Source organism: Otolemur garnettii, unplaced genomic scaffold (assembly GCF_000181295.1).
Source record: "Otolemur garnettii isolate 467f Iridium unplaced genomic scaffold, OtoGar3 scaffold00109, whole genome shotgun sequence".
NCBI classification, from domain to species: domain Eukaryota; kingdom Metazoa; phylum Chordata; class Mammalia; order Primates; family Galagidae; genus Otolemur; species Otolemur garnettii.
In genome coordinates, this window is record NW_003852504.1 from 6,503,690 (window position 1) to 6,515,767 (window position 12,078).

Consider the following 12,078-nt stretch of genomic DNA (forward strand, 5'->3'; position numbering starts at 1 on the left):
CCCAAGTAGCTGGGACTACAGGTGCCCGCCACAACGCCTGACTGTTTTTTTATTGCAACTGTCATTGTTGATTTTAGCTGGCCCAGGCTGGGTTCAAACCCGCCAGCCTCTGTGTATTTGGCCAGCACCCTACCCACTGAACTACAGGCACCACCATATATACAGGAATTTTTAACAACTTTTTTAGACGTCTAAAATTACTTAAACAAATGATACATAGGTAATAAGTTCTAGAATTACAGTGACCATAAAATCCCATGCTTTCTGAGACAGTGTAGAGCAGCGGTTCTGAACCTGTGGGTCACGACCCCTTTGTAACAATGACAATACATCCTGCATATCATATATATTTATATTATGACTCATAACAGTAGCAAAATTACAGTTATGAAGTAGCAGCAAAAATAATTTTATGGTTGGGGGTCACCACAACATGAGGAACTGTATTAAAGGGTCACAGCATTAGGAAGGTTGAGAACCACTGGTGTAGAGGAATCTTTTGTGCCTAAACTTGAAGGCTGTAATCATTTTGTTCAGAACTTGGTAGAGTTCCTAATGGACAGTTCTGCAACTTTGTCTTAGAGATTGCTTATCAAATCATACAATTATATTTATATTTCAAGAAACAGGGTCACCATACTTATATTAGAAGTGGGTTGAAGTAGTGGTATAATTTATGTAGATTTGAAGACTTTGCTTACTTTATTATTCACTTTGTGTTTTCTTTTCCTTGTTTTTATTCTCTAGACAATGCTACAATTTTCAATCTTCATTACTTTTCTTAAATGGAAACTTGGGGAGATTTTAATGTGATATTGAAGTCTTTAAAAACCTTCATGTTTAGTAGCATTGAATACATTTATGAAGCATTGAAAAGGCAGTATTGTGCACTGGTTAATAAGAATATGGGCTTTTTTTTTTTTGAGACATTCTCACTTTGTTACCCTTGGTAGAGTGCTATGGCATCACAGCTCACAGCAACCTCAAACTCTTGGGCTCAAGTGATTCTCTTGCCTCAGCCTCCCAAGTAGCTGGGACTGCAGGTGCCCGCCACAGTGCCCAGCTATTTTTAGAGATGAGGTCTCGCTCTGGCTCAGGCTGGTCTCCAACCTGTGAGCTCAGGCAATCCAACTGCCTCAACCACCCAGAGTGCTGGGATTACAGGCGTGAGCCACAGCACCCCATGTAGAATATGGACTTTAAAATTAGATCTGTCTTTGAATCTTAGCCCTGCTATTTTTAGTCAGGTGATCTTGAGCAAGTTATTTGATAACTTTCAGAAGAGAGCCTTAGATACTGCATCTGTAAATTTGGGTGATGTTTTTTTTAAACCTACCTTATAGATCTATTGTAAGGATTAAATAAAATCATGCATATAGACCTCTTAACAGTGTTCCTGGCACATAGTGATTGCTCAGTACAAGCATACCTTGTTTTATTGTACTTCAGTGTGCTTTGCGGTTACTGTATTTTTTTTTTTTTTTTTTACAAACTAAAGGTTTATGTAGCAGTTCTGTTGAGCAAATCTGTTGACACTTTTTTCCAATAGCATGTTCTTACTTTGTGTGTCTGTCATATTTTGGTAATTCTCCAGTATTTCAAACTTTTTGTTATTTATGTGTTATGGTGATCTGTGATCAGTTATCTTTGATGTTACTACTGCATCTGTTTTGGAGGGCCACAAACTGCCCATGTAAGACCACAAACTTAATAAGTATGTTCTGACTGCTCCCCCAACTGGCCTTTCCTTGTATTTCTCCCTCTCCTCAGGCCTCTGTATTCCCTGAGACACAGTGATATTGAGAAATTGAAATTAGGCCGATTAATAACCCCACTGTGGCCTCGTTAAGTGTTCCAATGAAAGTCACACTTCTCTCACTTTAAATCAAAAGCTAGAAATGATTAAGCTTAGTAAGGAAGACATGTTGAAAGCTGAGACAGGCTGAAAGCTAGGCCTTTTGCTATTGCATCAGTTAACCAAGTTGTGAATACAAAGGAAAAGTTCTTGAAGGAAATTAAAAGTGCTACTTCAGTGATCACATGAATGTTAAGAAAGTGAAATCTCTTTATTACTGACAGGGAGAAAGTTTTAGTAGTCTGGATCGAAGATGCCAACCAGCTTATTGACAATGCACCTGGTCACCCAAAAGCTCTAATGAAGATGTACAAGATTTTTTTTTATGCCTGCTAACACAAAATTTATTATATAGTCAATAGTTTCAAGGAGTAGTTTCAACTTTCAAGCCATATTACTTAAGAAGGCTATAGCTGTCAAAGATAATGGTGCATCTGATGAATCTGGGCAAAGTAAATTTAAAATCTTTCTAGAGGGAATTTACCATTTTAGATGTTATTAACATTTGTGACACGAGGGAGGAGGTCACAATACCAACAATAACAAGAGTTAAGAAGAAGCTGATTCCTCCAACTCTCACAGGATGACTTTGAGAGGTTCAAGACTTCAGTGGAGGAAGTAACTGCAGAGAACTAAAATTAGAAGTAGAGTCTGACGATGTCACTGAATTACTATAATCTCATGATAAAACTTGAACAAATGAGGGGTTTCTTCTGATGCATGAGCAAAATGGTTTCTTGAGGTGGAATCTGCTCCTGGTGAAGATGCTATGAACATTGTTGAAATGACAGCAAAGCATTTAAAATATTACATAAACTTAGTTAATAAAGCAGTGGCAGAATTTGAGAGGATTGACTTCAGTTTTGAAAGTTCTACTGTGGGTAAAATGCTATCAAACAGCATCTTGTATTACAGAGAAATCTTTAATGAAAGTATCAATCAGTGTGGCAAACTTCCTTATTGGCTTATTTTTAAGAAATTGCCATAGCCACCCCAACCATTAGCAAACACCTTGATTAGTCATCGATATTAGGCAAGACCCTCCACCAGCAAGATTATTTCTTGCTGATGACTCAGATGGTTGTTAGCATTTTTTTAGCAATAAAGTATTTTTAAATGATGTTATTGGACAATGCTATTATTCACTTAATAAACTATAGTGTAACCATAAATTTTACATGCACTGGGAAGCCAAAAAATTTGTGTAACTTGTTTTATTGTGATATTCACTTTATTGTAGCAGTTTGGAACCAAACCTATAATATTTCTGAGGGTGTTTGTAAATACTGTGTTCTATCTCATTATCATTATTCTTTGAAAATTCAACCATTCGTCTTTTCCTGTGCTCTTTTTTTTTGGAAAGAAGAATTTAAATTGGCTTTGTGATTTAACTTGGAAAATTTTAGCAACATATTCATACTGTGTTCTTTGCACCACATAGAAGTGACTCCTTATTCTTTCTTTGATGCACCAGGTTTTTTAATAGAGAAAACTTAATATAAAGAATGATTGATTAGCTATAGGAAATTTAGTAAGAGGAATTAAAAGAACCCTAAAAAATACCCTATGGCTGACCAAGATTACCCAAGGAAGAAATAAACTTGGTAGCCGGGCATTGTGGCGGGCACCTGTAGTCCCAGCTACTTGGGAGGCTGAGGCAAGAGAATCACCTAAGCTCAGGAGTTGGAGGTTGCTGTGAGTTGTGTGACGCCATGGCACTTTACCAAGGGTGATAACGTGAGACTCTGTCTCTACAAAAAAAAAATAAAATAAAAAAAGAAAGAAACTTGGAAAGGCGGTTGTTACCCCAGATTTATTAACCACTCATGTACAAAGTACTGTGTTAGGCTTTGTATATGCTCATCTTTGATTTTAGGATGCTCTGTAAACTTTCATTATAGGAAATTTCAAACATAATCAAAAGAAAGAACAGCATAAAGAACCCCCATCGACCTGCCACTCAATTCAGCATTCATCAGCTCATGGCCAGTCTTGTTTCATCTTGTATCCCCTACATATGTCCTGCATCTGGATTAAAGTAAATACCAGACATCAGGTTTTTTGTAGCTGACTTAATTAAGAATAATTAATTATTCATGGACTGGTTAAAAAAAATTTTTAAAGAATAAAATATGGCGGCACCCGTAGCTCAATGGGTAGGGCACCAGCCACATACACCAAGACTGGCAGGTTCGAACCTGGCCTGGGCCAGCTAAAGCAACAAAGACAACTACAACAAAAAAAAATAGCTGGGCGTTGTGGCGGGCGCCTGTAGTCCCAGCCACTCGGGAGGCTGAGGCAAGAGAATTGCCTAAGCCTAGGAGTTGGAGGTTGCTGTGGGCTGTGACACCATGGCACTCTACTGAGGGCAACCGGGTAAGTCTGTGTTTAAAAAAAAAATAGTCGGGCATTGTGGTGGGCACCTGTAGTCCCAGCTACTTGGGAGGCTGAGACAAGAGAATTACTTGAGCCCAGGAGTTTGAGCTTGCTATGAGCTATAGCACCATGGCACTCTACCAAGGATAATATAATGAGACTCTGTCTCAAAAAAAAAAGAATAAGATATAATAATATTATAAGATTATTTATATAATACAATGTAAATGCCCACCAACCCAGGAATGGCTTGACAAGCTGTGGTATATGTATACCATGGAATACTAGTCAGCTACTAAAAAAAGATGGAGACCTTACATCTTTTGTATTAACCTGGATGGAGGTGGAACACATTCTTAGTAAAGTATCACAAGAATGGAGTAGCAAGAATCCAATGTACTCTATTCTAATATGAAGGCAGTAGATGAGCTAATACAAGGGAAGTTTAGGGGAATGAGCAAGTGGGGTGGAGGGAGGTAGATGGGGGGGTCGTGGTGTATGGCACACCACTTGAGGGTGGGACACAATTATAAGAGGGATTTTAACAAATGCAATCAGTGTAACCTAATTCCTTGTACTCTCAACGAATCTCAAACAATAAAAAATAAATAAAGACTAATATATTTGGGCTGGGTGTGGTGGCTCACGTCTGTAATCCTAGCCCTCTGGGAGGCCAAGGCAAGTAGATTGCTTGAGCTCAGGAGTTCCAGACCAGCCTGAGCGAGAGTGAAACCCTGTCTCTAAAAATAGCTGGTATTGTGGCAGATGCCTGTAGTCCCAGCTACTCGGGAGGCTGAGGCAAGAGGATCACTTGAGCCCAAGAGTTTGAGGGCTGTAAGCTAGGACACCAGGGCACTCTACCAAGGGCATCAAAGTGACACTCTTGTCTCAAGAAAAAAAAATAATATATTTTGGATGTATGCTTCATATTTATATATGTATGTGTATATGTGAAATGCATATGCATAAATTATTTGATCTCTTTCCTGAAGAAAAACGGAAAGCTGAGTTCACAAGTGACTTGGACAGTGCAGAGCAAACGCTCATCACATTTACACTGGAAAAGGCAGGTGGAGTGACCTCCAGTTTTCCTTATGCAGCAACCACAACCATAATGATTCAAAGCAGAGGTGGTGATGCCTGCCTCAACGCTAAAGCCTGTTCTTCTACCTTCCCTTCTTTATTTTAAATTCCAGCAAACATTTACTGAGTACCTGCTGCTTGTGGGTACCTTGGAGAATTTAGAAGGGAGTCCCCTTGTGGACAAAGAACTTACTGTCTATACAAGATAGTTTACAAACATTTTTCACAAATAATTTCTTTTTCTAGTTTAATATATTTTAATAACAAACTTAGAGGAACAGCACAGAACACAGACAACATTAAAAACATGTACTGGCATTTAGGACAGCTCAGAAAAAATACAGTGAATGAATGGAATCTACCATATGATACAAAAATGCTACAAAAAACCATTTAGTTGTCATCAATACGAAATTTACTTGATTTTTAAAAATCCAAATGCTGGCATTATCCATAAAAGTTTATAGGTTTGTTTGTAATTGTTATAAAGTTGAATTGCTGAAACTTGTTCACTGAAACATTTTGACTTGCATTAAGGGTTCACATCACTGCAAATATTCACATGCACATGAAAATGGAAAAATCACCAATACCTAATATCTGTCCCTTGTTTTTCCACTCAGTTATATACTTAGGTATCCTTTGACCCCCATGGGGAAAAAAATATCTAACATTTAAAACTACCAACAGGAAGAAAATTTTTTTTTTTTTTGGTAAAATGAAATGTCCCATCATAGTGGATTTTTTTTTTTAAGGCAGTCTCACTACTTCGCCCTTAGTAGAGTGTCATGGCGTCATGGCTCATAGCAACCTCAAACTCTTGGGCTTAAGCATTCTCTTGCCTCAGCTTCCCAAGTGGCTAGGACTATGGGTGCCCACCTCAACGCCTGGCTGTTTTTGTTGTTTTTGTTGTTGTTGTTGTTGTAGTTTTTATTGTTGTTTGGCCGGCCCTGGCTGGGTTCAAACCCGCCATCTCGGTGTATGTGGCTGGCACCCTAACCGCTGAGCTATGGGCACCAAGTCATAGTGGATTCTTAAATACAGTCTCCCAATGCGTGGCGTGCTAGCTGGATGTCTTTTGGCATAATTGTTACATGTCTGGCATGGGTCACACACAGAAGTTGCTATCTTCAAAAAGGCTAAGCAGATGGGCCTCACTTGCCTCCTGCAAAGCACCAATACCTGCGCTCTGGAAGTGCAAATCTGTTTTGAAGTTCTGAGAAATTTCTCCTACCAGACACTGGAAAGGAAATTTGTTAATCAGAAGTTGAGTGAACTGATGATGTCTGATTTCACAGAGTTGGGGGTGGAGGCGTGGTTACCAATACCAAGCCTTTAGCGGTGAGGTTTTTGCAGCCTGTTGCATTCTGGGTGTTTTACCACCGGTGGATTTGCAGGTAGTCTGCATTGTACCACCTGTGATATAAAGACCGCCTTACCCCCTTTTTCCTTTGGCTGGAGCTCAGCAAGCTAGAGGCAGCACTGGCTTAGACCACAAGAACTATACCATAGCAGCTATGAATACAATGCCGCAAATAATTTCTTAAAATAGCCTTATAAGGAAGATAATAGCATTTGTCCCATTTAATGCTAAATGAGGAGGCTTTTCCATATGAGTGGTAAGGTACTTGCCAAGTTAAGACCTAATAAGTAGGCAGTTCCAGACTTTCTGTCCAGTGTTCCTTTCTACTTCACACTATTAACTGATGTGAGAATTTAGGAGGAGGAAGAAAAATAGAGCATAAACCAGGAAAACCTTAGATGAGTAAAACATTGATTGAGAAGAGAATCAGTAAAAGCACAAACAAGGCTTTACAATGCTTGCAGGAGAGTTGGTGTCCTGCTAAGTATCTCCATAGGGGCCATACCAAAGGAGAAAAGAAGGGTAACAGAAAGGAGCCTCATTCTAAAGTGACATAGATAATCTGGGGGGGAGGGTCTTAAGAAGTTGGGAAAATTTGACGAGGGCACAGGAAAGACAGCAACCTTATTTTGTCACCTACCTTATCCTTGTCTGGATTTTTAGAAATTGCAGCTGTGAATATGAGGGTAAGGGTTCTTTTTATCATGTTTACTTTGGATAAGTAGGTGAACATTATACAGAAATCAACAGTACAAAAGCGTATTTAGAGGCCAGGCACAGGGGCTCACACCTATAATCCCAGTGCTGTGGGAGACGGAGGGGATCACCTGAGCTCATGAGTTCAAGACCAGCCTGAACCAGGAAATGCAATTCTAAAATTTTGGCATAAGTTTTTTTTTTTTTTTTGGCAGTTTTTGGCTGGGGCTGGGATTGAACCCACCACCTCTGGCATATGGGGCCGGCCCCCTAATCCTTTGAGCCACAGGCGCCGCCCCTTGGCATAAATTTTGTTTAATCCATTAAAGTATATGCGACTTAGAACACAGCTCCTTTACCACTTATGTTAAAATTTTTTCTTTTGTACTTAATGTGTGTTCACTTGTTTGCCCAGTTACTTCAATTGTAAATGACTTCATTGTGGAATCTGTTCATTCAGTTTTCATGATAGCTATGCTGTCCAATAGAACTTTTCTACAATGATGCTGTCTAATAAAGTTGTAACTAGCCATATATGGCTAATAAGCTCTTGAAATGTGGTAAATGTGACTGAGAAACTAATTTCTTAATTTTATTTAATTATGAACTGACTTAAAATTATTTTTTAAAGACAGTCTTGCTCTGTTACTCAGGTTAAAGTGCAGTCGCTTGGCGTGATCATACCTGTTTATAACCTGGAACTCCTGGGCTCAAGCAATCCTTCCACCTCAGCCTCCTGAGTGGCTAGGACTACAGATGTGTACCACCATGCCCTGCTCACTTTTTAAAATTTTTCTACGGAGATAGGATCTTGAACTCCTAGCCTCAAGCAATCCTCCCTCCTGGCTTCCAGAAGTGCTAGGATTATAGGTGTGAGCTGCCACACCCAGCATGATTTAAATTTTTTAACCCTACGTTAGTATTGGCAACTGTATTGGCTAGCACAGATATAAACTTTTTTGTATTTTATTTTTTGTGCACTTATCTAAAACATTAGGTAGCTAATAATTTATTGAACATATCACAGGCCATTTCTCCTCATTTCTTTTTTTTTTTTTTGGCCAGGGCTGGGTTCGAACCTGCCACCTATGGCATATGGGGCCATCGCCCTACCCTTTTGAGCCACAGTCGCCACCCTTCTCCTCACTTCTTGAGATAGTTTCATTCTAAGGATAAACATATATCTTGAGGACCCATAAGCTAATGCTCATTTTAAGATTGGTCTGTAAAAACCTTTTGTTCATTTTTATGCAGCTGATTTAGAGGAAAGTTTCAATGAACATGAACTGGAGCCCTCATCACCTAAAAATAAAAAGAAAAGTCGCAAAGGAAGGCCCAGAAAAACTAATTTTAAAGGACTGTCTGAAGATACCAGGTCCACATCCTCCCATGGAACAGACGAAATGGAAAGTAGTTCCTATGTAAGTACAAAAGAGTTGGATTCTTGCTTTTTGTTGCACTACAAATATTTCATTTAAACAATGTCTATCGGTAAACTTCATCATTTAAAATGTTAGATAAGCTTGAAGTACTGATAGCATGTTTCTGTGGATTTTTTAAAGTTCTCTGTTTTCTTTTACTTTTGCAGAGAGATAGGTCTCCACACCGAAGCAGCCCTAGTGACACCAGGCCTAAATGTGGATTTTGTCATGTTGGGGAGGAAGAAAATGAGGCAAGAGGAAAACTGCATATATTTAATGCCAAAAAGGCAGCTGCGCATTACAAGTGCATGGTGAGCAGGGTTCTTTCTGTGTTCTTTTAAGACCAAGTGTTTTTGAAAATCATTTAGCTTGTAACCAAATATAGCATTTCTCCTCAGCATTAATATTTTAACAGTTATGAATAGTATGTCTCGTAAGCCCAAATCTTAATAAACTTTAGCTTTTGAAAAATAATACCCTTTATGTTTTGATAGGATTTGAAGCAATTACGTTTTAGTTTTATAAACATGTCGTGAAAGATATTTTAGGCCTCCACTGTAACCTGATGTCTCTGTTATTGGTACTTAACTCAGTGTATTACAGTTATTTATTTATGAGTCTATCTTCAGAGTAGACTCTCAAATTCCTTGAAGTTAAGATGAGGGTAAGTTTTTATCTTAGCATCCTTAGATCCAGGCGTGACTTGCAGTACACATGGATGTTTTTGAATTACATTGTCATTTGTTGTTGTTGTTGTTGTTGTTGTTGAGACAGAGTCTCACTTTGTCACCCTCGGTAGAGTGCTGTGGTGTCACAGCTCACAGCAACCTCAAACTCTTGGGCTTAAGCAATTCTCTTGCCTCAGCCTCCCAAGTAGCTGGGACTACAGGCGCACACCACAACGCCTGACTTTTTTTTTTTTTATTGTTGTAGTTGTCATTGTTGTTTAGCAGGCCTAGGCCAGGTATGTGGCCGGTGCTATAACCACTAAGCTACAGGCACTGAGCCAGAATTACGTTGTCTTGAATTACTCACCCATTTATGATTAGGTTTTTAAAATTTTATTATTTCTGTTAGATTCTTAACCAGAGTGCATATCAGATTTACCTGGGGAGGTTTTTCCAAAATATGTATCCCTAGGACCCCATGGGCAGATTGCAGACATGTCTGTTTAGGAGGGGGAAATCCTCAGGTGGTTCTGATCTACTATTTTTTTAAAGCTTTAAATAAGCTATATTGTTATTCAGAATTACTCTCAGCTTTGTGGAAATGTAAAAACAGTTGAGACAACGTGGTGACATCAATGTAATCTTCATTATTTAAAGATGGTTATTTAATCTTAGCTCTACACAAGCAATCTTAGTTTGATTTCAGTGTCTATATTTGAGGTCATATTTTAATCAGATGTGTGAAGATATTAAAACTATTTGAGTTAGTACTTGATTATTGAGGTAAAATCATATTTCTCAGGAAATTAAAGTAATACAGGATGTTTGTTATTATCCTTAATCTTTTTCTCATAAGGATTCTGAATGTTAATGTTCCTGCATTTTTTTCCTCTAGTTATTTTCTTCTGGCACAGTCCAGCTCACAACAACATCAAGAGCAGAATTTGGAGACTTTGATATTAAAACCGTACTTCAGGAGATTAAGCGAGGAAAAAGAATGGTCAGTGGTTTTTATATTTGTTATTCAGAATTACTCTCAAAATTCTGCTTTAAATTTAGGACACAGCTTAAATATATCAAGTCATCCAAAAATTTAATATAAAGTAGTTCATATGTGAAAGTATATATTTCCCTTACTTATATTATAATAAAGGATGCTAATGTTACTGACACTTAATTTCTCTATTAACTTCATTACTTAAGAGAACTATACTAAAAATATTTATATTTCAAGGAATTTGTGAGCCATTAGTGAGGATATGAATGTGACAAACTTTACTAAGTTTAAAATGTTATCTTGTGTAAACTTAAAGGAAATTTTTTTTCAGGGCTTTCTGTTCAGTGAAAATGCGCATAATGGTTATGTACCTTAAAATGTTTATCATAGATTTAAAGTTTCCTATGTAAAATGTACCTTAGTCTCATGTTTTTAAACATACTAAATTATTAATAAGTAGCTTTAAGAAATATTGACATTTTCTTGATAATTCCTTTAAAGCTTATATTACCAAATGTCAGTGCAATGCAAAGTAACACATACCTGTCCATCACCTTGATTCATCAGTAATCAAGAATTTGCAGCACTCATTTTGTCTATGTTTTTTTATTCTTGTTGCTTGAAGTATTTTAAAGCAGAGTTCCCCCTTCATATAATTTCACCTCTACATAGTTCAGTATGTATCTCTTAATGATGGAACAATTTATTGTTGAACATTACCTAACCACAATGATGTTGGTACCTTCTAAATTAATAATTCTTCAGTGTCATTTAATACCTAGTTCATATTGGTACCATGTTTCCCTGAAAATAAGACTTACCCAAAAAAATGAGCCCTAGCAGGATTTCTATGCATTTGTTAAATATAAGCCCTACCCCAATAATAAGACCTAGTGATGGGTGTGGCCACGCCATGCATTTCAGCACAGAGAGAAGACATCCCCCTGAAAATAAGCCCTAGTGTGTCTTCTTGAGAAAAAATTAATATAAGACAGTATCTTATTTTGGGGGAAACACAGTATTTCCCCAACTGTCTCAAAACTCTCTGTAAGGTTGATTTACGTGAATTAAGATTCAACAGAGGACCACACATTACATTTGGTTCTAATACCCCTTACATAATCTAGGACAGTCCTCCTCCTCCTCTTTGTTTTTGTTTTTGTTTTGTATGCCATTTACTTGTTAATGAAAATGAATTATCCTGTAGAATGTCCCACATTTTTGTCTGTTTGCTTTTTCATGATACCATTTGACTTGTCCCTGTATCTTCCATGTTTCTTTTAAAGTAGTACTTATGTGTATAGGTTTGGTTAGATTCGGTTTCAACTTTTTGAGAGGTAAGGATACTTCACAGGTAGAAGTGTATCATCTGTATTTCATCACATCAGACAAGTTGCAATATCTGATCCTTAGATTCAAGTGGTAAGTCTAATCCCTCCATTGTGAAGTTCCTCTTCAGTCTTTCTTCTGATGGTTTCAGATATTTATGAACCTTGTCTCAATCTATTAGAAATGATGCCTTCTGGGAGGCACCTATGGCTCAAAGGAGTAGGGTGCCGGCCCTATATATCAAAGGTGGTGGGTTCAAACCCAGCCCCGGCCAAAAACTTCAACAAAAA

The 12,078-nt window shown here is 37.9% G+C and overlaps 1 protein-coding gene across 2 annotated transcripts in view; it reads left to right on the plus strand.

The window, feature by feature from the left end:
* PHF6 (PHD finger protein 6) overlaps nucleotides 1-12,078 on the plus strand; it is a 49,694-nt gene that overhangs the window by 25,962 nt on the left and 11,654 nt on the right. For both annotated transcript variants that reach the window (XM_023517371.1, XM_023517370.1), the window contains exons 7-9: nucleotides 8,628-8,794; nucleotides 8,962-9,105; nucleotides 10,358-10,462. In XM_023517371.1, coding sequence (XP_023373139.1) covers nucleotides 8,628-8,794; nucleotides 8,962-9,105; nucleotides 10,358-10,462 — 416 coding nt within the window. The remainder of the gene's footprint in view (nucleotides 1-8,627; nucleotides 8,795-8,961; nucleotides 9,106-10,357; nucleotides 10,463-12,078) is intronic.